The following is a 25,851-nucleotide window of genomic DNA, read 5'->3' as shown; positions in this document are numbered from 1 at the left end:
AGCAGGAGCTGAATGAGAGAGGCCAGACCGCATCGCTGTTCAGAATCCGCAATGAGGTGAACAATGGATCATCCGGATATTGCCTGTCAACCGAGCTACCTACACGCGCAGCGCTAAACGATACTAGGTCGACCGCCGCCGGACCGAGGTAAAATGTTTCCATAAAACATGAAGCTAATACAAAGAGCTGTTTGATGTGCACATACTCTCCCTCTTTATTTCCCTTTTAAAATAATAGGCCAGTCTTTCATACATGTTTTAATATAATCACTCAAGAATAAAGAGAAGACTTCTTTTCATTTCGGATTAGGGGAGGCTTACAATAGCCCATCTGTGCATATGGTTACATTATTACAACCCTTACATAATAGATGAATAATGTTCCTTAAATATTTACCTCGGCAAATATTTTGCTTCTGTCAAAGCCAAAGAAAGTGCGGCAGCTAGAAAATATTTTATTTATGTATCGGTATCGAGATGTTATGAAGGTTGACAAAAATAAATGATCCACAAAGCGTTGAGGACAATCCTAGAGGGAAGGGTCACCCAAAACGCGTGAAGAATTCACAATGAACGAGGTCGAATATTTATCATCCGTTCAGCTATCAGCGATTAGATTGCTCCGCACAAATACGTGCTCTATAAATGTATAGCGAAATTATTTCGATGGAAACCCCCCACACTGTCTTTCATATCGAAGTACCAGTACACGCAATTTCGTAAAAAAAATGACTGTAAATATCTAAACCTATTGCCTAGCAAAACATCTCGGGAATTTGATGTAGATAATATGATGATGTCATAAATAATCTACATGCAAAGTAGTGGTGTTAATTTAGAAATAACGACACTATTTTATACCAGAAGAACAAAATTACACAGGCTACGTTTTGAATAAAACGTGATCTCCCTTCACGCGGAAATAAACCTAGGTATGGTAGATACTTATGACTTCTTTTTTCATATCCGCGTTTATTTTTATTGCAAAAGTAAATCTGTGCCTATGTAGGCTTGTTACGCTTACAATTCCTAAACGTGTGTACATGGCATGAACCTATTACGAACAGCCTTTTGTATGAAAAATAAATTATCTATATTTCTTTCTAAAGAAATTAAATAAGTAATAAACAAATTAAAATAAATAATCACAATCATAACAACCTAGGAAACAAAACAAGGCTGCGTTGACCGCGAAATAAATAATGAAGTTCATAACACGCAAAGAAAAAGTCATCGTGGATCCGATAGACCGAGAATGTACCACAATAGACTCTGAACAATGCTCTTTATTCGTCGCACCTGCCAAGTGATTTACTTATCTGGCGTTGGAAAACTCATTACTCAACTCGGGATGTCGGTATTTAAGTAGGAAACATGTGTCTGTTGCCTTTTATGAAAATGACTGTAATGAAAAGGTATGGTAGCAGATTTAGCCTTATTCTCTAGGTCGGAAATAAACCTGTTTTTACGAGGATGCGTAATTACTTTACTGTTTATAAGAATTTTCTTTTCAGAATTAATAATTGTTATAATCAAGGATGGTGTATTGTACGCTCATTTTATTATGTTAATCGACTCGCCAACGCACCACCACACAGGTCGACAGTCTGACAACGACTGACTCCCCACCGCTCGATCCGGTATTTATAACCGAGTGACGTATGCGCACGAGGCGTCATAATAATGACATAACCTATACAATGATGCACATGTACCTGCATACACTACATCTCTCCCTTGTTGTTTTGATTTTAACCTTGTTTCAAAAAGTCCAACAATCAAACTCATAAATATTTTGGTAATTTCTTAAAGATCTATCAAACACCTGCAGCACAACAAAACCACGCTATCAGATCAGTCCACCGATCACACTGCCATCAAACTGATTTACTTTGTTCCGTTTCCATTTCATTTCCCTTTCCATTTAAGGAGACGACAGATATCGGTGATACTGCAGGACACTACATCCCTTCCCTTGTGAAATAAACATAAATAAAAATCCGTCCCTTTGCAGACGGTAACATACCAGCATCTGCTTCAGGGTCAACAAGACAAATTCGTAGCAGTGATATCAGGCCGGCAAGTTTAACTTCAGGTTTTGTAGCCGCTGTTCCGGCCCTGTATTATATCTACACTAGAGATGATCCGTCCATTTGGCAGACATCCCGCCAATCAGTCCATGTGAAATCAAGCAAGTCTCAAATATTGCTGTACCTTCAGATAATGAGCACTCATCTTGCTTGGTTCGACTTCACTTAAAACTGATACAGAATGCATTGTTCCAAGGTAAAAGATCGGCATTAGGGTACCTCATCAATGCTTTTCACTCATTCAAAACCGTACGAGCCGTACGAGGAAAGTAATCACATAAGATCGTCCCAATTGAATGGTGACCTAGATGGACTGTTTCCAATTTGATGATGACCATATACTTTGTCACCCATTTAATGGTGACCACATACTTTGTCTCCAATTTAATGGTGACTCCATACTTTGTCACCCATTTAATGGTGACCACATACTTTGTCTCCAATTTAATGGTGACTCCATACTTTGTCACCCATTTAATGGTGACCACATACTTTGTCTCCAATTTAATGGCGATCACATATTTTGTCACCAATTTAATGGTTTAAATTGTAGTTCTATGTACGAGTTAAGTACTTTGTGTGCCTTGTAAGCAAGAGAATGCTAACTCAACTAATTTTGGTAATATGTAGTTTTTAATTTGAGAGTGGAATATCAAAGCCTATCATTATCTCAGCAATGTAACAAACAATCTGGTCTTCAACCCTATTGATCAGCGCTGGTACTTTGCACGTTTCTGCTAGTACACTCGCTGAAATTCTGATATAGGCTTTAAATACCCTACATCAATGTATGTCCAATATCTAGTCAAGAAACTGTAAGCTTCTTAGCATTCAACACCCAACATATGAATACCTTACTGCATATAATAGTGCGATAGGAATACTTATATTTCGGTTAGGCATCCAAGAACACTATTATCACCGGACATTGCGTTCTGTAATGTTTGTTTGCTTTTCCTAATGTGGTTTTCAAAAATTTAAGTAGTCAAAGAATTATTATGCTTTGATGGTAAGCTTTTTAGTATCATGGTTACATATTGATTATAACGAAGGTGTAAAGTAACATTACGAATCAGATTTTAACTAATTAGAACCATATTATGCAACGAATGCACTTTAACAGGTGTCACTAACTTTGCACTATATATTTTGAAGCTGTGACATTCTGCATCACCATAAAATAGAAGAGTCCCTGACCCTCAACTCATGCTCTTCTTCCTTTCACCAAGGTGACAGCAGCTCACAAACAGTTTTCTAGTCGATGCAATTTTCCTTTTGCAAAACAACCGCTAACCTTTCTAAAACATCTGTCTACACATAGATAAATGTGGGATTCTAATTCTATATCTCAATTTCATGAGCAGCTATGCTGCTCTCATGTCATACTTGACCTCATCAATTTGATGATCAGCTTTGTGCTGCTTCCATTTTTAATATTTTACGCTTTTCCAATTTCATGACCGCGTATAGGTAACGTAATATTTTTTTTTTATGTAAGTATAGTTGGCTGCATAAGTATGTTTATAGTTTCGTTCAAAAGCGCTTACCCTTTATTGCAGCTGACTTTATCTACGTTGTTTCAGTTAGACAACCAGAATATAAAAATATTATTATCTTTTATAGGGACAGCACCCCAGTAAATTTTTAAACGATTTGGTGACTAAGGGCAATTTTACTTCCTATACTTTAAGGAACACTTACTCAGATTATATTTTGCAGTAGGACTTAGGAACTTAATAATATTTTAGTGGTCATTTATTTATTTAGAACATATAATTTACATTTTTAAATATTAAATATAAAAATAAAAAACATTTAAAAATATAAAAAATAGGTTACCACCGATATCGGGCACAGGGTCCAAGGTACCGGTGGTTAGGGTCCCAGAGACAGAAACCTCCTCACAATACGTGCCGTATCAAGGAGTACTGCCTTCTAATATTTTAGTTATTATTAACCAAATGTCGACGCAACTGTGTAGTTTAATTAGCACAAAAGAGTAATAAATGTCGATAAATGTAAATAGTGATAAAGTTCTTTACCTCTCGTGCGAGTCCAATTGTCTTACGGTAACCTAAGATTGGTGTTCTAAGATCAATTATTATTAACCCTAACGCTATGGACACAAGACATTATTTTGTTAATAGATATCCATCCCACCACCCATATGGATCTTATCTTATGGGATGGGTTGAGGAAATTACACAACTTTATATTACAAGTAGGTGTGCACTTCAAGAATATATTAATGTGATGATTTATTAACTTGAGATCAATAAATGGATTCTGTTTCATATATGTTCATATATGGTTATGTTATTCGCCCCTATGGAAGCATATTCTTCCACAACTCTCAATGTACTTATACTGCTTATTGGTACTGCAATACTGTAAAACATAATTTGCAAATAACAATATTATAATGAGGGCCACTTTGTTAAACTATTTGTAAACACCAATGTAAATCAATAAAAAAGAGGCTAAGATACCAATTAAAATTCATTCAAGCCTGAATCTTGAAGGTTTTAAAAGCACACGCAATCATCAACTTTTGAGAACTTGATTGCAACAATCATCCATGAGCTAATCATCATTAGACAGTTCCCAGAGTAAGTATCTACATTGGAACTCCTTCCAGGTATCATCCTTAAAAGATTTTTTGTCACAGATGAGAAGGCCCAGTTGGGTAAATGATGATGATGTCCTCCTAGCCGATTATCGGCTACGGCGGCTGTACTCACGTAAGGGGATTAGCCAACTGCGCAGGACATATTATAGTGCACAAGCATTTGCGCAGACACAAGTGCACTCACTGTTCCTTCACTCTCATAACCCGATGGGACGGCAATCCGACACGACCGGAAAGAGATCAGGCACAGGACCGACATTTACGTGCTTTCCGATGCACGGGTGTATCAATCACCAACTTCCAGGCCCGACCCGGGAATCGAACCCGAGACCTCGTGCTCAGCAGCCGCGCTTGCGACAGCTAGACCAACGAGGCAGTTGGGTAGATAAAGTAGCATTGTCAAATAAATCACAGATTGCTCCAATGCTTAGTTCCATATTCTTTTGATCTAAGAGTTTTATATCAACCTAAAGTACTGAAATTACAATTGTGAGCTAGCATGTTTACCAAAGATTCTATCTATTGAATACCAAAATTTTGATCCACATTTTCCAGCTAGTATTGCTGCTTGTATGCTGTTCTACTGTTCTGTATCTTCTGGAATATCTCTGTTGTATAACAACCTCTTTAATACAGCAAAATAAAGTAAAAGTATTGAAATTATACCTAGGGTGACTGAGCAACTGTTATAATTAACACTATTATGGGTAGGCAACCCACTAGAGGTGTTGATGGACTTGGATGTTGTGCATAGGTGAATACATACCAGTATAGCTGGGCGAGTTCTACAACATACATGGCCAACCTACTACGGTCCCTCAATGTGCTGTTTGTTAAACTAGATACCTAGCACATGTTTGTCATTTGTAGAACCGTTGAGTATATAACCCACCAGTTTGTTCTTGTAATATCCTCTATATTGCAAGCACTTGAATTAAGTTAGTTAAGTACCAGAACAATATAGCAGGTATAAGTTGTTGACTAGACTCTGACACAGAAAATATAAAAATTATCAAGCTTTACTATTTAGTTGTTGCAGTAGTTGACAACTATCGCCAGATAATTTATGCGTGTACAGTCAATTGAATGACCAGTAGACGTTCACTACCGTTAACTGTCAAGCTGTCAATTTAATGACCAGTAGATATAGACTACTGCCAACTGTCAAGCTGTCAATTTAATGACCAGTAGATATAGACTACTACCAACTGCCAAGCTGTCAATTTAATGACCAGTAGATACACACTACTGCCAACCATCAAGCTGTCAATTCAATGACCAGTAGATATAGACTACTGCCAACAATCAGGCTGTCAATTTAATGACCAGTAGATACACACTACTGCCAACCATCAAGCTGTCAATTCAATGACCAGTAGATATAGACTACTGCCAACAATCAGGCTGTCAATTTAATGACCAGTAGATACACACTACTGCCAACTGTCAAGCTGTCAATCTAATGACCAGTAGATACACGCTACTGCCAACTGCCAAGCTGTCAATCTAATGACCAGTAGATATACACTACTGCTAACCGTCAAGCTGTCAATTTAATGACCAGCAGATTTTTGGAATAGAATAGGTCTTTATTTGCTTAGAATGCAGGCACTTACAAAATAGGATTGTAAACAACATAATAAGATCCGTGTACATTCCGCCTTGTTGGCATGCAAGCACAACAATTATTAAACACAATTGATTATAAGGCAAATAGGTTATTGTATTATATCCTCTAGGAAATCCCACCACTGCTAAAATCGTCTTGACGACAATTCAACAACCAGCAACTTTATATTGCTTCCAATAAATGCCTATTATTGAATAAACTTTGATGCAGGTTTAAGAATGAGTAAACTGATCACCAAGCAATGATTTTGTATTATAAATTACTCATTTGATAAATATTAACACCTGCAATAAATATTGCTACTCCATTAGAATTGTAGCAAGGTAAACTTAAACAAAGAATTACGTAAAAAGGTTAAAATTTGTTTGCAATTCGGGTGATACATACATGAACATAAAAGTTATGTATACTTTGTCATTCTACTCTCTTCCCTTCCTTCTTTCCTTTTGCACTTTTTAATATGATTGAATATTAACATCGGTCAGAGGTTACTTGTTATCAAAGCTTATTTAGCATACATTAATTTGGTATAGGCATGAATAGGACAAATTATTTAGTATAACCTTGTATATCAAATATTTTTCTGGATCACAGAACAAATAGGTAGTTCAAAATTATAAAAATTAGATAATAGGTAACTGTTGGTCCAAACACTCACGGTTTTATCCTCGTCGCCAATGTATTGTACGCTCATTTTATTATGTTAATCGACTCGCCAACGCACCACCACACAGGTCGACAGTCTGACAACGACTGACTCCCCACCGCTCGATCCGGTATTTATAACCGAGTGACGTATGCGCACGAGGCGTCATAATAATGACATAACCTATACAATGATGCACATGTACCTGCATACACTACAGATGGTAATAAACATAAACATGTTAAATATAAATTGTGCTACGTGGTTATAAAAGCACTATTTTTGGTTTGGATTTAGGAAAAAGTTCATAACTTCATTACACTATATAACCAATGAAACGAGCAAATGATAGGTAGTGAAAAACAACAACCAGGTAAGAAAATGAACATTTATTTTACAACTTGCATTAAGGTACAAAAAGTGATGTGCAATTTTATAGTCTTTTGACTTGACTGAACTTTACTCTTACAAATATATTTAAGCTTAACAAACTATTACAATCACAGTTTTTGAGGCACTATATTTGGTATCAATAGTAAGATTTTCTTCACAAGAAAGGTCCCCATCCGATATACATCTGGCAGAGATTGTGAATGCTGGTCGCTTCCACTATCAGGTGCTCCACTTGACCTTCAGGAGACAAAGACAGTGATAGCTGCTTATTCTTCGTCCTCACCTTGAGAAAAAACAACATAATTATAACTTTTTCGTAGTCGAGACGCAATTCTAAGAATGGCGTCAAAATTAGATATTAATTTACAGTATACTTTTTCGATTTTTTCAACAGACTTGTTTTGAAGATTACTAGCTGTTTCCCGCGGTTTCACCCACGTTATGTGGAAACTTCTTCCCGTACCATGACAAAATATACTCTATGTTACGCGAGAAAATGGGAACTTTTCTCTTCTTCATCTTTAATAAACCTCCTTTTAATCAGTCCTTTTTATGATAGTCATAGAACTATATTATATAGTATATATGACCTATAACCAAGACCTAAACAATTACCATTCCATTGAGCCGTTGCTTGATATGCAACAAATGCTGCAAGGCTTGCTCGTTGGTCCGCTCGCCGCAGTCGACGGGCCGCACGCGTCCCCACGAGACGAGCGGATCGTACACAAACGGCTCGATCACTGACATTAGTGCCGCGGTTTGCGCGCGAAGAGCACGCATTACTGCTTCGCAACTTTTCCTGTTGAATATAAAGGTTTTTCTTAACCTCAGTCTATGGCATCGCACAGACGATATGAAGTTATTTTTTAAGGTCGCCTCCGCCATACTTTTTGTAGGTCAGATTAAATCGGAGTTATTTTTTGTAGGACGTTCTTACTAGGATTTTCGGTCTGACTTTTGTAGGAAGTATGCGTTTGCACTATTGCTATTAGCGTGTTATATTTTTCTCCTACAAAAAATCGGTCACCGACTATTGGAGGTGGGAAGGCAGCCTAAACGTCATATCCAAAAACAGCTAGGTAATAGAGACGAATCCAATGATACCCTGATCTGACGAATGATAGGATATGAGGTAATAAAGATTGTTACATTCATACAAGATACACTTCTTGGCAGTCGGGTAAACAAGATACACGGGTGAATACAAAACTTTTTTTAAGGTTTCCATAGCAAAGTTACAAGGAAAAAACAAAGACATCCTTATAAGGTTCCTGTTTTGAAAGAGTTTTATATTGTTGACATTTCCGCTTAGAATTGTTAAGATTGTTACCGTTTAGTCTTGAGGAAATTAAGATGCTTGCAGATCAAAAAATCTAGAGGTAAAATTCATTACATAAATGTACATAAATATAAAGGAATATTTTTAAATTAAAAAAGAATTTATCTTCCGCATATAAGGTACAAAGGTAATTTTGCGCAATCTCGTGAGAACTACATAATCACACCACTGAATTGTATTCATTTATAATGTAGGTAATTTTAAAATGCCACGACTGTGAAATAAGCGTAAAAACATATTTAAAGTTATACTACTTCAACGTAGTTATGTTACTTTAAAAAGTGGGAAAGATTGATCATAAAAATTATTTTCTCACATATGTCGTACACATTTTTACATACTATATCCCTTGCCATTACGACATCGCAACAGCAATCAGGGATACTTATTTATTAATAAAAAATTAACAAGTGTAAAAATTAACAAGTTCGTTTTCGCACTTAGAAAAGTGAAAGACGTGACGAGCCGCCATACCTCGATTATGGTATACCATGCCTACGTATGTTCTATAATTCGATACGGCATCGTGATATGGGGGAATTCTTGCGACATTGCTAGATTATTTATAGCACAGAAAAAGTGCATTCGAGCACTGTACGGAATGAGCTGGACAGAATCATGTAAACCTATCTTCAAGGCACATAGTCTCTTAACCGTACCTTGCATATACATATATGAAGTTTCTAAATTTGTTAAAAACCACGGTTATCTTTTTATATCTAATGATAACACATTTAGACGCAAAATTAATCGCCTTCCCTTAAAAATGCCCGTCCCTAAGCTGGAGCTTTTTAGGAAAAACTGTGCCTATATGGCTCCATTAATTTATAATTCTCTGCCTAAGGGAATGACTGACTTGCCGTACAACAAGTTCTGTACTGCCCTTCGAAAGTGGCTAATCCAGGAGAGTTTTTATAGTGTTAAAGAGTTTCTCAACAAAAGTACATGTCGATTTGGTGCCCACTAAATGCCGTACCTTTTTTTTTTAACCAATAATTTAATTTAAAAATTAATTTAATTGATTAATATATTAATTAAACAGATAATTGTATAATTCCATTAGCTTTAAAGAACCATATTTTGCATACCCGTAATACGGGTGAAATATGTTTTGTACACTACAACTTACATAATTGTTAACACCTTATGTAAAACCATATTTCAAGCAAAATAAATGATTTATGATTTATGATTTATGATTTATGATAATTTTAAAAAAATCTGTCCGAATTACTAGCTAAAGAAAATTGCACCTCTTTAATTTACGTGTTACCTACTACAGAATTATAGATATTCTTAAACCCCCATATATGATAATATTTTTATAATCCTACCTGAACATTCCCTCATGTTTGAGCGGCCCCATAGCAGCTTCCATATTATGGGTGAGTCGGAAGGGAACCCGCTCGGGCCACTCGAATGCTTCTCCCTTGTTGAACAAACAGTTGAAGTCCACATGTACCGTGTCGCCGTTCGTTGAGTCGAAGGAAATGTTTTCGCCGTGACGGTCTCCTAAACCTGGTAACAATGATTGAGATCTTCATAGAAAAAAAAATTTTGAAATAAATAGTTCCAAGCTTCCATTATCATCATTATAAAAAGAAATTTTTACAGATTGTCGATGCTCGCGTCTGTAGCTTGTAGCGACGGAAAACAACGGAACAACTTACCTAAAATGTATCCAACCATAGACATCACAGCAGTAGTTCTGATATAAGCTGATCTTGCCTGATACCTACAGAGTTAAAAGAAAAGGTTCAGAATTACAATAGGTAACTAGAGCAAAGAATAAATAATGATTTAAGAAATCAAATGTCAATTTTGCTCCTACTAAGTTAACACGACATTTTTATTATGTCTTCCAAAAATTACATAATTATTTACTTACCATCCATAAGGATCGGAGAATGATCTTCGGAACCACTCCTGGAAGACAGGCGGGTGTCGCGGTAGCAACTGTTTCTCGTAAATCCGTCGCTTCTTCTCGACCGGGTCCTTGTTGGCACACATCATCTCTTTCAACTCACGATTACTTGTGTGAATTCCTGAGATAAAACAATATATGTTGTTTTCTAGTGTTTTAAAAAGTGACCCAAAAACACAGTGAACCTTGAAATTACCTAAACGTCAACTTTAGTATTTAAAATATGAAGATTTTCAGCATTTTCAGCAAGATATGACATTTCTGTACGACCATGAGGGGCAAAATTATATTTTTTTTTCAATCCCGATCCTTACATGTAGCTATAGATCTCGACTTCAAAAACTTCACTGTATTTCACATTTAGTTTAAATTAGTATCCTTACCTTTCTGCTTATAAATATGCATCAGTATCGGCCTGAGTCCGACCAAGTTGGGCACCCACTCTATAAGGCCACACTCTTCATTCAAAGGCAACACACTATAAGTTCGTATATAAAGTCTTCTCCGTCTGGTCTCCGGCGCATCTTGTAGGAAACGATTCACGACTGCATTGAACTCCATTAGCCGATAGTCTTTGCGGAGATCGTCGCGGGGTTTCAGCATTATTATGTAGGATTTGCCGTCGGAACCTAAAGGTATAAAAAGAAAATAAGAAAAATATCGATGCTAAAGAAGATTTACTTATGCTTGCTTGCTTTAGAAGACGGTTTAGTTTTTTGATTAAAATAAGCTTTGCATCATAAAACAAACCACCTAACTTGTATGTACCAAGTCTTACATAATATACTAGGACATCACAGGATAATACATGTAAGTAAAACGCTCCAATGATAGTGGCTAGCCAAATCTCAATACTCAAATCCCTATTAATATTCCATATGAAATGCCGGTAGTTCTCTAGCTAGTAGCAATATGGACCTTATTTATATAATTGTATTACCTATGTATATAAATCTAATCACTTACCTTTTAAAGTAACTTTCCTAGGCTTCTGCAAGGAAGGCAATATACTAATCTGCTCCTCAATGCCAGCGATATACACGGGCGGTTCGGTGGGTATGTTAAAGTCTATCCTCTCTTGTCGTGCCGCCTTGGACGGCAGCACGATCTTACAGAACTCTTGGAACGGCATCATTATGTGGCTGAAGTTTTCACCAGCAAGGAGACGGGGCAATGACCTTACTAGTGCAGTCACTGTTGTTGTCTGCAAAGAAAGGCATATTGCCGACATAAATGATTTGTGATGTTATGTGAGAGGTCATTGTATTTTTTTGTAGGAAGTTCTGAATAGGATTTTCTGCACGACTTTTTGTAGGACGCGTTGCTCTATACATTGCTATAAATGTTTTATTTTTTCCTTTAAAAACCGGTCACAGAGTAGGCGAGCAGCCTCAGTAACTCACTCCTTAACAGCTAGTGTAATGAACAATTTAAGTTTTCCCAGTAAACTTATAAGGATATAAATTCGTAAGGAACATTCAACAACAAAGTACATATTACGCACTATGCATAAATATGGTAGTTATTTGCAGTTCGGTTTGACACCATCATGGTAAACCAAACATTATGGGCATTCCGACAACTGAGTGTCGTCATAGATCAACTTTATGAGGTTCTTGTTAGCGTGTTCAGAATTATTGTATAAACAACATGATTAAATATAGAAATTCCAAAAATACGTAACAGTTTGTAATCGTACGTTGATGTACGTAAAAAACAAGTAGGTACAGCGCACTTTGACAATACTAGATACTACTAAAAGGGAGCGAGTACATTAGGACTCTCCATGTATGTACCTAAAGTATGTATTTGCTCTCAGTCCTTACGAAGTTATTCGTGTGTTGGAAAATGTGAACTGACACTTGTTCATACAGTTTTTTTTTAGAAACGTTTGGATAACGTCTGCCGATTCTTAAATGCTGATAATAAAGATATTACTCAATACTCAATAACTTTATTGCATATTATATGTCACAAGATGGTTCGTGACTTAAAACCGCCGCGGTAATCAATAAGCCAGACAAAATTACGCTAACTACTTCTAATAAGTGACCATCATTCATTGATCATACTTAGGAGACCCCACCTGGCCTTGTAGACTACCACAAATTAGTCAGTCTCGTTTTTTCATACAAATATTTGGTAATACTGATAATAATCCAATACTCACTACTACTTTAATTTTGGAAGTGAGGATTACCATAATGGGTATAGAGATAAGAATTTAATAATGATCACTTTTACTATTATCGAATCACATTCAATCAATTTTGGCAATAATATCTCTATAATTAATTACTGAAATACAACATCGAAAAGATATTGATCAAAGACACCGCTATCTGTGTTATTGAAATAAATAGGGACCTAATAAGAGCCGAAAATCATTACCGAGATAATATCAAAAAGGACTTTAAACTGCTGTACAAAGTTCCTGCCCATTTCTTGAAGGAGATATTGTGTTTCCTATCACTTGATTTCGTAATCTACTTTTATGATAAGCATACCAATTCATGACTATATATTTAGACATTTTCAGTGGTCAGCCGTTCGAAAAGATTGCATTTTGAAAGGATACATACGGGATAGAAATAGAGTTGAATATTGAAAGTAATAACGTAACACTGGTCTTTGCTGGAAGGAAATCGAACTTGCTTTCCAGTCCTTGATGAGGGATAAGAGGATGTCAACATCATCAACATAGGTATGAGCAGTACATGATGATGAAAATGATATTCCTAGACATAAACAATACTACAACTTACCGAAGAACTCCCAGCAATCGGTTTATTGCACAACTCAATTAATTTTTCAGCCAGTTGAGTGAAATCACTGATCAGTTTGAGCATGCTAGGCTCTTTAAGCCTCGGGTCAGTGAACACATCGGCACAGCGTTTGATACGTTGAGGGTAACTGGATTTGATGACGCTCATCATCATCCAAAGAGTGTGTTGGGGGTACGCTAGGATTAGCTTCACTATTATCGCTTTTAGTTGTAGGTAGACCTGGAAGATAAGTTTTTTTTACTAAGGATTCTTTTTGATACAAACAAGATAGATTTTTTTTTTATTTTTAGGTATTCAAAATTGGGAAAACCACTTGGAGAAACCAAAAGTTATAAAAAACAATAATTCATGCATTAAAAACTTGTAGCCAATAACAGGTTTCTATGGAGCCATAGACACAACAGACTTGTAGCTTATAAGCTATGTGAATAAGTAAATTATTTGTTGTATCCCTAACAATGAAAAAATACTGATTTATACAATTTATAAATACCTCTTTATAATAACATATTTTTTCACTATTGTATTAATAGTTATTCCGATAAGCGTTATTTACCATCATTAAAGTTACTACATAGACTAGATATTATTTAAATTTTAATTAAAACTTATTATAGTAAATCCAAAAAACGACCTTTATTTATTTATAATTACCTCTTTCACAGGATGGCAGATTCTAGACACGATTTGCGAGAACGCCGTTAGATACAAATACAGGGGCAGTCTCTCCGAGTACGTCTTGATGATCTCCGTCATCTGAGCAAGCACCGAGTGAGCGCTCGTGTCTGTCGATGTTACTTCTACTTCTAGCCTAGAAATAAAATTATAAAAATGTTTTAAAATTGGAAATCAGCATCTCCAGAAAAATGCTAAATTGAGTATAAAAAGTTCTATACTGTCTATGTCTATCTATACTCTTCATCTTCATATGTCTATTCTGATTTAATATATTTTTCGCCAATGTTAATGGCGGATTGCAACTAACTTCCGAGCATAGGTGCCATACGTACCTGAGTCTGAGGTGTTATTCCTACACCAGAATGACCCCCTTAAATCTATAATTAGTTTCTGCGCAGCTTCGCGATATTCTGAGCCGTCTTTAAGTTTGGCGGGATTAAACCTTGTGTCGTGCTGACACTTACCATATAGAGAGCATCCTGGGCATGCTCTAATAGAGATACTTGTGTCCGTACTGCAGCGCCTTGCCGTAGCTGTTGAGTTGGTGCTGACACTTACCATATTAGAGAGCATCCTGGGCATGCTCTGGTAGAGATACTTGTGTCCGTACTGCAGCGCCTTGCCGTAGCTGTTGAGTTGGTGCTGACACTTACCATATAGAGAGCATCCTGGGCATGCTCTGGTAGAGATACTTGTGTCCGTACTGCAGCGCCTTGCCGTAGCTGTTGAGTTGGTGCTGACACTTACCATATAGAGAGCATCCTGGGCATGCTCTGGTAGAGATACTTGTGTCCGTACTGCAGCGCCTTGCCGTAGCTGTTGAGTTGGTGCTGACACTTACCATATAGAGAGCATCCTGGGCATGCTCTGGTAGAGATACTTGTGTCCGTACTGCAGCGCCTTGCCGTAGCTGTTGAGCGCGTACAGGCGCCGCGACCACATCGTGTTGGTGCTGACACCGTCGCCCGTGCTTACTTTCTCGTAGTAAGCTCCTAGGCATACCTGTGAAAAATTTATTATTCAATCAGTAAGTTATATTCAAGAACAATTGTACCTAAGGCTGCGTCTATACGATGTAGCTGGAGCAAGTTTACATCCGCAAGTGACACGAGCACGCGGGTGGGTATTTTTCTTTGGTACATGCGCGAGTCGCTGGACCCGCACGTTTTTAAACTGCATGTAACCTGCGCATGTGCCTCAACATGCGCAAGCTACTTGCCCGTGTAGATGCAGCCTACAACAAGTCTGAATGTTTACGAAGCACTTACCAAGCTTTTCTCCCACTGTTTGAACACTTCAACAGACTCCTTGTAGTATCCGATATTGACGTCAACGTCAACGTTAGTGGTCTCGTCGTTATACTTGGCTATCAGTAGTTTTGCTTTAGCACATATTTTCCTGAAGTTAAATATACAGTAAGTTTAACATTTTGTCGGTGTCTTATTTCAAGCAAAAACAACCGAATATAAAATACACTAGAAATGTTTCTATACACAGCGACATGCAAAAAAATCTGTTTCAATATATGTAAAAGAAGCCGCATTTCCCGGATAATAATACATTGGATTGTTTTGGTAGGTATTGTTCCAAGTTATTACATCCTGCAGTAAGACCTGTTATTCACTAGACATGTATGTTTTACAACCTTTATTGCGAAAATCTGTAATATGCTGCTTATTTCAATATCCACATTTTTTTACATACCTCTGATCATTATTGAGCTGTTCCAACATAGGATACGTATCGTCCAAGCCCCGCCGCAGCGTAGTGAAGGCATGCTCGTGCTGTCCCCGCGCCCAGTACATCTTGGACTTCTCTATGAACAACTCCTCGGGTTGGTACTCTTCAGCATTCAGCACGTACATGTATGACTGGAACAAAAGTTAATGAGAAATTGTGTATCCAGATTTTTACTGGATAATTAAACTATGGTTGTACCAAAAAAAACACACCGATTTCTATAAAAAATGCATTTACTGGGCTTTGAAAATGAAATTTAGTCTTTAAGATTTGGTAAGACATAGAGTAAGTTAGGTGGGGAGAATAGCATTCCATAAATACCATAAAAATTATATAGGTTATTTTTAGATTTATTTTCTGGTTTTGAAATTACATATAGAAGAAGAATTACCTGTTGGAATATTCCAGCTTTCCTGGCGTGTTTAGCGCTTTGCAACCAGAGGTCCCCTATACAAGCCTTCAAACGACCCGCTGTTAAAGGATGCGTTGGCTCCAATAATTGCTGAAATCATACACTTAAATAAGAAAATAACCAGATTTCATGAATTCGTACCAGAATGCAACTCGATGACAGATTAGAAAAATGAGTATAACGTCTCATGAATTCATAATAATATACTTTTAAAAAGCACGTAATAATTAGAGAGAAAATAATTTTGTACCTGTGTTTGTTGCAACAATATCCTCCTGAGCCTTAGCAGCGGTTCTATAGTTCTGACGTCAGACTGCACGACTGACAGACGTCGTCTCCATTCATCCAGCAACTGATTCAAAATCTCTATGCTTTGGCGATCGCCATCGTTGTGATCTTTTAATCTGGAAAAATTTTGTAACTAGATTGCGGTCCTCTTTTCGGACTTCCAAAGGTAAGTTGAGAACGTTTTCTTTTTTTTAGTTATTTTTCAGAAATTCGAGTTTTTTTAATCACCAGTAAGTATTGCCAAAGATAGGTACTCGATGACAAGATCGGTAACGTTCTTCTATCCTGTGATAAATTCTTAATAATATTTTTGAGGCACAGCGACGGCAATTCTATAGAGGAATCTCATATTTTTTTTAGAATGAAGGCTACTACCATACTACGGTCTTGTGTAATAAAGGTTGAAGTCATACATACCTTTGCAACACTTCTTCAGCGTGACTAGTTTCCGTAATAATATGTAATCCAAGCACACTCTGGTACCCGCTCCTCAAAGCGTTCTCCCCTTTACTCTCGCAGTCCATCTGAGCTAGTAATCTACTTGTAGTGTCTTTACAAGATATGGTGAAGGCTTCGTGGTCTTGTTGACGATACGCGAGTAGAGTACGACCCATTAGGAGACCCCAGTTCTCTTTGGATGGTGGCTGTGGTTTATACAACTTGCATTAAAATTTTTATGTATTTACAAATATAAGTACATTATATTATATTGAAAAAAAAACCTCTAAAATTGATGAGCCCTGAATGGATTCCCGAATACTACTGACACGTTGCCATGATAAGACCTTTTCTCTTGTGGGAAATCATGAAATGATCCCACTGTAGGTGCAGCGTTAGACTCTTACTGACTAACCACCTTGTTCCTTCTTGAGCCCTATATGTACCAGAACAATCACGCAGCCCCGGCGGGGCCACGGTAAAACCTCGTGTGGAGAAATTAGTTTCGAATCAAACCAATACAATATTTATTGTGGATATATAGATGATGAAGTACTCAGGTCAACAATAAGGTCTCCTCATCAACTTACCACAGGTTTCTTACAAAGTTCATCAAGTTCCTCAAACCGTCCGAGGCGCCACAGCGGTTCAGCTGACAACTCCTTCATACCGTCTTCGTCTTCATGTTCACTGAGTAACCTGTATGCTGTGAACGGCTGGTCCAGGCCTAGGTAGCAGTCAATCATACCCTGAAGGAATACATCAAAGAGTAAGTAATACAGTTAGGGCAAAATTCTTGTGAAGCTAAGCTACTTGATGTTTCTCGCCGTTTCTCCTGCGTCAGAAAGTTTTCGTACTCGATTAAAATATAGCATATATTACTCGGGGATACTGCAGCTTTCCAACAGTGAAAGAATTGGATCAGTAGTTTCGGAGCCGATTTTATATTATTAACATATGACGTCAGATAGACCATGGTCTTTGTGGTCAACAATGGCTGAAAAATAATTGAGGATAAAAACTATTCAGGTTATTATTCATTACTCTTTATCATTCTTCAAATATCTATCATTGAATAAATAAACACTACTTCAAGCAAAAGTTTGAAAAATCACAAATGTCTTTTTTTTTGTGAAATTACCTGTAAACTATGTCTATCTAACTGGCCCTCTTGTGCCAATCGTTCGTAGCAAAGCGCTGCGTCTTGTAACCTGCCCGTCACTACCTGAGCTAAGATCAATTCCTTCAGAGATGGCTCAGATCTCTTCATGGATAATATACCTGGAAATTAAGTTTTTTCTGTCTGCTGTAGTCTGTTGAACACTTGTCTAAAAAATAACAGATTATCACGTTGAAATAAGGTCCGATTCGCAGTCACTTTCTTTTTAGACACGTGTTCAACAAATTTTTAAGTTTCTGTCTGTGTCAATGAGATACTTGGACGCACTGAAAGTAAAGGCAAGCCTGTTTCTTTTTTTTTTTTAATGTCAAGTTCAGGCTGAAAATTACAATCATTATATTCATATTATAGGGAGTACATGTCTATCAACCTGGAACTAAACAAAACCTCCTTTGCTTTACAGTTTTCATTGAATGAGATGGCCAGACAAAATCTTATAGAAACTTGGAATAAATGTATAAAATAATACAAATTCATACCAGCAACAGAATCGGGTTCATCCAACAAGGCGTATATCTCGGCTAAGAAGGGCAGTTGTTCCTGCATCTTGTCTTTCCTCTCGTCCATGTAGAACTCTAGGTACTGCAGCGCTCGCTCCAACTCGCCGCAAACGAAGTTCCCGCGAGCTATCGTTAGCTTGTCGAATTTGTCTAGAAATGATGATATTGCTCTGAAAATTGATAATAAGTTCGATGTTACAATTTTACTAGTCTATATGTACTAATAATATAAAGCTGAACAGTCTGTTCACGATTGAGGAAGGCTATAAGCCCCTTTTTATACGGCTGCGCCGAGAAGTTACCACGGTGTCCACGGGTCATGGATAAAACCGCTGGTGGAAGCTAGTAGGATATCATCGCAGTGCATACCTACAGTTTTGTTCAGGTACAGGCAACCGCTCAATTAATCAAATTAATCAGGTTTTACATTATACGTTACGTACTTATAGTTTTCATTTTCCATCGGACGCTGCTTTGAGTGACACCACTCCAGTAACCATCTATTTAAGAAATCCAGTAGGGTGTATATTGTCTTACTGCATTTGCTCTGAAAAAATAAAAAAATACTTATCAAATACATAGTAATTTTAAAATCAACCTTATATCTATTGTCAGTGAGTTGAATTTCCTACAGCCAAGTGAAGTTAAGGAAATGTTACCTGATTGCCTTCTTCAGTCTGTACAGAGTTGATGCTAGGAGTCATCCTGATATGTCGTAGCATTTTATATTTGTATCTCTCTATAGACACTGCATTTTCAGTTTCGAAGTTCTCTAGACCTGAAACAATTTCATAAAATTTACGAAGGTATTGGTATATATGTACTAGTATCAGTATAAGTTTGTATCTATATTTGTAGGTATAATGTTTGTAACTCTTTCACGGAATAACTACTGAATAGATTTTGATTAAGGTTGGCAGTAATGTAGCTTACACTTTAAGTACCGGGAAACCGCTTTCGAAGGTTATATAGTACTCAACATACAGTTTATAATTTTACTAGTTACCTATGACAGCTAAAATCTCCTCTTGTATGTACTGCGCATTATTCTTAGACTTGACCGCGTGCAGCAAAACGTAAGGTAGAAACAGAAACAGCGTTCTGACGTCACGACGCATGCTCGGGTGCACTGTGCGCAGGAGTTCCCGAATGCTTTCCGACTCTATCAGCGGAATTAATTGTCCAGCCCAACTAGAATATGAATAAGTACATTATTTTAATATTTCTGTATAAAAAAAAAATAATTTTATGTAATTAAGTCGAAAATAATGGTTTCTTACTTATGTGCCCATTCTAAAAAGGTAGTTGCGTAAGTCGAACCAAACAATGGATGGGCTTTCTTTGGTTGGGATGGATATGCCAAAGTGTACCTGAAAATTAAAAAATATGGCCTTTGATTACTCCTAAGCACGAAAATAATGAACACATTTTTAAATCAGAAAAGATGCAAATAGTACCTTGAACTTAGTAAAGGATGCATAATTTGATGCATGTGTTCAGGAAAACTCTCCCATACATCTTTCTTGCTGCCAGTAGGCGATATATCATAAATTTTCAATATCTCTTGAATCGTTAAAGCGTAACAGTCCATGTTCTGAAATTAATTATGTACAAAACTAATATTAAACTTTAATAAATGTAAGATGTGCGCGGTCACACGCTGAGCCATTACTGTAGGAACTATATTTTCAAATTCACAATAGTAATCGGATATTTTTGCAGATATCTGGATGCTAAGGTGCGGAGTTTTTTTTTTGCAAATTATCTGGGGGGAAAGTCCTTACACATGAAGATAATCTTGCTACACAACATACCATGGTATCCTTCTCATACTGGAAAGCTCTAGAAAGTTCCACTAACGCCGTGGCAGCAAAGCAGTCATCGCCTATAGAGAAGGCGAAGGGCGAGCGATCGGGCTGCACGTACTGCCGCGGCAAGTGACCTGCCTCTATGGCGCCTAGTTGGCCCAGACACGCACCGCTTGAGAGGCTTACTTTAGCGTCCGGGTCTTTACAACCTGGAATATAAAACAACAGAAATTAACGAAACGCAATACTTAGAAAGGTGAATATCGTTACAACTGTGGAATAAATGTAGAGGTATATATCTAGTCAAAATCTATGGTCCAAGAAGTTTATATTTTTAAGCCGAAATAAAAATACATTTTGCTTGATTCAAATGTACCCACCTAATAGCAATGAGTCTATCAGCTCCACAATAACAGGGTCTATATTTTTGCCACCAAATATAGCCTTATGTATCTCCGACCTATTGCCCTTCAGCAACTTGTCCAGATGTGAGAACGCATACGCCTTTATACAGGGTATGTCATGGTTCAAGTGCTGCAAATACCACTTGATCTTGTCCAAAAACCCATCAGGCTGGGTCCTCTTCACATGTCTCTTTATAACCATCTTTATTTTATCAGATATTTTCGTATCTTCTAAGAAGAAAAGGTCGGATATATGAGAACTCAACAAATTCTCATTGTTCAGAACAAGGTAGTGGAATATTTTATTTATTTCATAAGGTGCGTATTCCAACTGCTGTAACAGTGATACTGCCAAGTTGGACATGAGAGGTCCCAGAGATATGGTATCAATGTTATGAATGAACGCGCCCCATGCTTCAGCAAGAATCTTTGGAAATTCCTTCGCCAAATGGAGAGCAGATCTCAGAGTAGCCAGGACCTTGAACCTCAGAGGCGTCAAGTATTTTACTCCCATCAGTTGCATTATGTCCGGAAAGCTTTTTAGTGCCTTTCGCTTCACCGACAACGCCACTTTCGCGTTAACTAACTTGTGGTCAAAATAAGCCAGGACACCTAAAAACTTCGGGTTCAAAAAGTCCGCAATTTGTGATGTACTCATAGTCATAGTTCCAATTGGTGTTGACACATCGGGATCATGACAAGCCAAATATCTGCAAGCTTTCAACACTTTTTCAGCATCACAGCAATATTGTAGCAAAAATTCCGTCAATATTACTCTAAAATGCCTCTTTATTAAGTTCAATACAGAAGTTTTGGTAAGCTTCGCAATAACTTCGAGGCATTTTTTCTGTACTTCGTTGGACTCGGTTAAAGAAACGTGAACATAAATGTGGGGAAATCTTTCAATCAAGAAATCTGAAACTGAGCACTGTACTAGGGATGCGATTTCTTCAATCATAGACGGAACTTCTTTTATAGTTACAGAGTATGGCATCAAGTATGGCAGGAAGTGATGTACGTCTTTAGAAATGAAATCTCTGTAGCCAACGAAGCCGAAAGCTCTCACAACTTTGAGGAGTGATATAGCAAAGTCTTTGCCACTGTACAAGCTACACTCAACAAACAGCTTACAGTAGTCTTTCTTATATCGGTGGTAAACTTGGTTGGGTGTATACCCATGGAACTCACAGACATCCCTCAGACTAACCACAGCTTTTGGTCCAAGAGAACACTGCGGATGCATTATAAAATAAACAAATAGTTTTGTCACTGGCAAAATTACTTTGTCATTGGAACACAAGCCAAAATCTTTTATGAGGTTCAGTGTGGTAGTCTGATACATGTTATCATTATTTTCTAAACTAGCCCTTGTTGACTTTACCAGAACGTTGGCACATAAGCTAAACGCTGAGTCTTTGTGAGTATTCCATTCAGGGTCTTCTTCAACCTGAAATAAGAAAAAATATTGAAACAAATCACATGAAACTGAAGAAATTTTTCACAAATAACAATGAATAGGTACTCACACAAGTATTATCAATAAATGGTCTGAAGGCTTTTAGAACCTGCTCACTGTTGTCCTCATTCAAAATCTCACCAGGTACTCCATAATTGAGTACATAGAAATGATGACAAAGTCTGCCAAGCAAGTCCCAGTAACCACTGCTTTCTAGAACTGTGTACTGCTTCCAGTTCAAAAACTTTGCAAACAAGCCTTTAAGACTTGTTATCGTTGAATGTTGATTTGGATTGTAAGTATTGCTCTCAGAGTAAACTTGAATTTTATGTTGATTGACTGTAGCCAGAAAATCTTCTGAATATATATTTTTGTCTAACATATGACATTTAGAACATATGAGTAGTAGATTTATAGCATTGTTTGTAAATATGCAATGTCCAAAACAGTTTTTTGGTATAGTTATGACAATTTCATAGGTTCCCAGTGACATGCAGACAATGGATGGTAGAACGGAGGCCACATCAGTCTGAATATCGCAGTCTTTTGTCAGAAATGCTGGCATTAATAGATCACCTATGAGTTTACTTGCAGAAATCATTTTATTTAGCATCAATAGTGGACATAGTGGTATTACCTGTAAAACATTAAAAATTAGTAAATTATGTGTCTAATGAAAGATACATTAGGTTCAAATTGATGAATAAATACTAACTTCATTATACATGTTTGTAGTCTTATTTTTAAGAAAACCATTTATCAGATTATGCATTATACGGGTCCATGCATCACTTGGTTTAACTTTAAGAATCAGGTGAACTATTAACATATATTTCAGGATCATTGATTTGATGTTGTCACTGTATCCTGAAGTTATTTCAGTTGTTGATGAACCAAAGTTATTGATGACCCTGTGTTCGGAGAACTGTGTGCTACTTTGTAAACAAATCAGTTGAAGAATTTTATCATAATCTTCTCCAGAGGGTGTTTCGTACAAAATAACAGTGCTCAATAGGATATCCATATACAATTTGGTACAGTTAATGTCTCCTAGAATTATGCTCTTGTTATGACCAATCAGCTTTGATAATGCTCCCCAAATTGTATGAATATCTTCTTTTGCTAGCAGCTCAATCTTAGGTTTTTCTTGCAGTTGCTCACATTGAATTTTGACATGTTGCAGTATCCCCAAACAAGAAAAACACCTCTTCAAATGGTAACTTATTAAAAATATATCAATTTTACTGTCCTCACAGGCTTTTATTGATTTTATTACATGTAGAACTTGTTTGTAAAACCAACTCCCTTCAGAGTCAATAGGTCCGTTCCCTTCTAAGTTCGATTTAACATGTGCCAGTATGTGTCTGCAGGAGTTCTGCCTTATAACATCAATTTCACTTGCATCCATACTTGATACATCTATTAAATCTCTCGGAAAATCAACATTTCTACTCAATGATAAACATTCTAATTTCAAATCATTACTGAATATTTTATTTCCTTGTGTCTTTAGAATGACTGTACAAATATTCAAAAGAATTTCTTTAATTTCATTATCAGGTATACTATTGCTTTTCATAAAGGTACACATTAGTTTATTTAAGACATCCAAATACATGGCATCTATTTCTCCTTTTTCAAAATATATGTTTAATGACTTTAACAGAGCTTCTAAGCAGTAAAGCAGATCATGATAAACTGATGGGAAACATTGATGGAACTTGCAAATGCCAATTTGCTCATAATTACTTATCAAGGTTATGAAAAACCTGAGGGAGTACAATTTTAAATCAGCACTGTAATGTTCAAGCATGTACAGAATATCAGTAAACAGCTCGCTATACTCCTTCTTGTGTTTGTTAATATAAATTGAATTTGTTGCTAGAGTCTCTGCCAGAAGCTGTAATATTAAATCTATTAAGGTTTTGCATGTTTGCAAGTCTTTAACATTGACATAAATAGGTTCCAAGTTAAGTTGTACATTGGGTATTTCTATTTGTTCTGATGTAAAGTTTTCTAGTAGCAGTTCATTTGGTTTTTCACCTTGATTCCTTTTGTAGTACTGAATTAGTTTTGTTAAAACAGAAACATACTCTGAGTGCAAACTATTATAAAAAGATGCAGCATTCATGCACAGTATGTTTAGAATTTTCAATTGAGCGTCCTTGCTTGATGCATGAATCCTAGAAAATTTAAGTAAACACAATGAACATTCTTGCCATCACAATCATCTAATATATTGAAAATTATAGTAATGTTTACCTGTTTAATTCTTCAACAGACCACACATAAAATAATCTACCGACAAGCCATGTGTTGAATGCATGATAATAACTGTCTGGATATTTGGAGGATCCTGCCCGAGGAACTAACACTTCAGAAAAATCTCTGTAAGAACAACATGACAAATTAATTAACGAGAAAAACATGTTCTCGCTGTACTTAGAATTTAATTTTTACAAAAGTTTCAGCATTTGTGTTCAAAAGGCACCGTGTTACATGTTCGTCCTGTAAAATCAAATTTGAGTGACTTACCCTGATAGTTTCAAGATAGAAGTAAGTAGCCTGTCCAAACCTTCAGCTGCATGCTCCAAGTTATTAAATAGAACCATTGTGGGAGCATTAAACATTTGCCACACTGCAAATGGGCCATCCTGATTATCGTCCTCCATTTCAGCAGTTACTTAAATAACGTCCACTCGCATGAATATAAATTATTTAATATAAGACTTCCAACTTCGTAATCAGCTTATAAATTTTATTTAACAGGCAAAACATTAAAAATTATGAAACAAACAACAACATTGATAAAGCTAAAGCATGACATTGACAGACACTGGCTGATTCGCGTTTCCCGCCAGTTTCCTTTGCGTTCACGTTCGAAAATGTATGTGAAAAATAAAGATGATATTCTCGTTTACATATTTTTTGTGAACGTTTAGGGCACATCTGGCGAATGCGCCGCGAATGCGCAGCACGCGAGCCGATCGCGAGCTGTCCGCGAGCTGCGCGCGTGCAGTCACTGCAATAGTTCGGTGCGCCTCTTTAGCGCAACTCACGCAAGGCTCGTATAGAGCGCGCGAGCGGCGCGCGATCTGCGCGCAATCAGTTCTCGCCCTTACAGTTCCGTATATTGGCTCAGTACTATCGAAGATGGCAGACGTCGCGCGCCGCCTGCGCGCCGCTCGCGTGCGGCGCTTAGGTCGCGCGCGAGCTGCGCGCGGGCGGCGCAGAAGCGGCGCACGAACAAAAATGCACGCGCGCAGCTCGCGGACAGCTCGCGATCGGCTCGCGTGCTGCGCATTCGCGGCGCATTCGCCAGATGTGGACGCACCCTTACAAAATTAATTGTTTTGAAACCTAATTTAAAAAAAAGTGAGTGTTTCTGAAAGAAAGATAAACGATTTTGAGTTTGAGTTTTCATAGGCCGAAGAACCTTATGGGCGGCCTCTTATATAGTCGGAACGTCTTTATTAATTCCGTTTCTGAATGCCGATCACATTAAAG

At 37.1% G+C, this 25,851-nt stretch overlaps 1 protein-coding gene and 1 long non-coding RNA gene across 2 annotated transcripts; one reads left to right on the top strand and one right to left on the bottom strand.

The window, feature by feature from the left end:
• LOC124633254 lies at positions 1-14,331 on the top strand. Its single transcript, XR_006984714.1, has 2 exons — positions 1-148; positions 14,106-14,331. It is a non-coding gene; the product is annotated as an uncharacterized LOC124633254 (long non-coding RNA).
• LOC124633253 (serine/threonine-protein kinase ATR-like) lies at positions 7,370-25,016 on the bottom strand. Its single transcript, XM_047168425.1, has 29 exons — positions 24,880-25,016; positions 24,607-24,732; positions 23,060-24,527; positions 22,415-22,981; positions 20,865-22,335; positions 20,491-20,693; positions 20,134-20,270; positions 19,957-20,046; positions 19,683-19,867; positions 19,336-19,454; positions 19,120-19,223; positions 18,656-18,846; positions 18,138-18,277; positions 17,587-17,745; positions 16,976-17,202; positions 16,521-16,674; positions 16,250-16,360; positions 15,823-15,989; positions 15,387-15,516; positions 14,960-15,120; positions 14,095-14,251; positions 13,420-13,659; positions 11,621-11,858; positions 11,038-11,283; positions 10,619-10,775; positions 10,401-10,465; positions 10,065-10,248; positions 8,004-8,190; positions 7,370-7,671 (listed from the first exon to the last, which is right to left on the bottom strand). Exons 1-29 carry the CDS (start codon positions 25,014-25,016, stop codon positions 7,543-7,545), a joined length of 7,650 nt encoding a protein of 2,549 aa, XP_047024381.1. The 3' UTR covers positions 7,370-7,542.
• Between the last annotated feature and the right edge of the window lie 835 nt (positions 25,017-25,851).

The sequence above is a fragment of the Helicoverpa zea genome, chromosome 9, assembly GCF_022581195.2.
Source record: "Helicoverpa zea isolate HzStark_Cry1AcR chromosome 9, ilHelZeax1.1, whole genome shotgun sequence".
NCBI classification, from domain to species: Eukaryota; Metazoa; Arthropoda; class Insecta; order Lepidoptera; family Noctuidae; genus Helicoverpa; species Helicoverpa zea.
Note: the sequence above shows the minus strand (reverse complement) of the source record. Positions and strands in the feature narration are given on the sequence as shown.

What these genes read in the sequence shown, in the direction of transcription:
- LOC124633253 (XM_047168425.1), bottom strand. Translation starts at nt 25,016, where the DNA reads ATGGAGGACGATAATCAGGATGGCCCATTTGCAGTGTGGCAAATGTTT. An exon ending in GATAGACTCATTGCTATTAG is followed by an intron (nt 20,694 to 20,864) that starts GTGGGTACATTT and finishes TTTATATTCCAG; the next exon opens with GTTGTAAAGACCCGGACGCT. An exon ending in ATGGAAAATGAAAACTATAA is followed by an intron (nt 18,847 to 19,119) that starts GTACGTAACGTA and finishes ATCAATTTTCAG; the next exon opens with AGCAATATCATCATTTCTAG.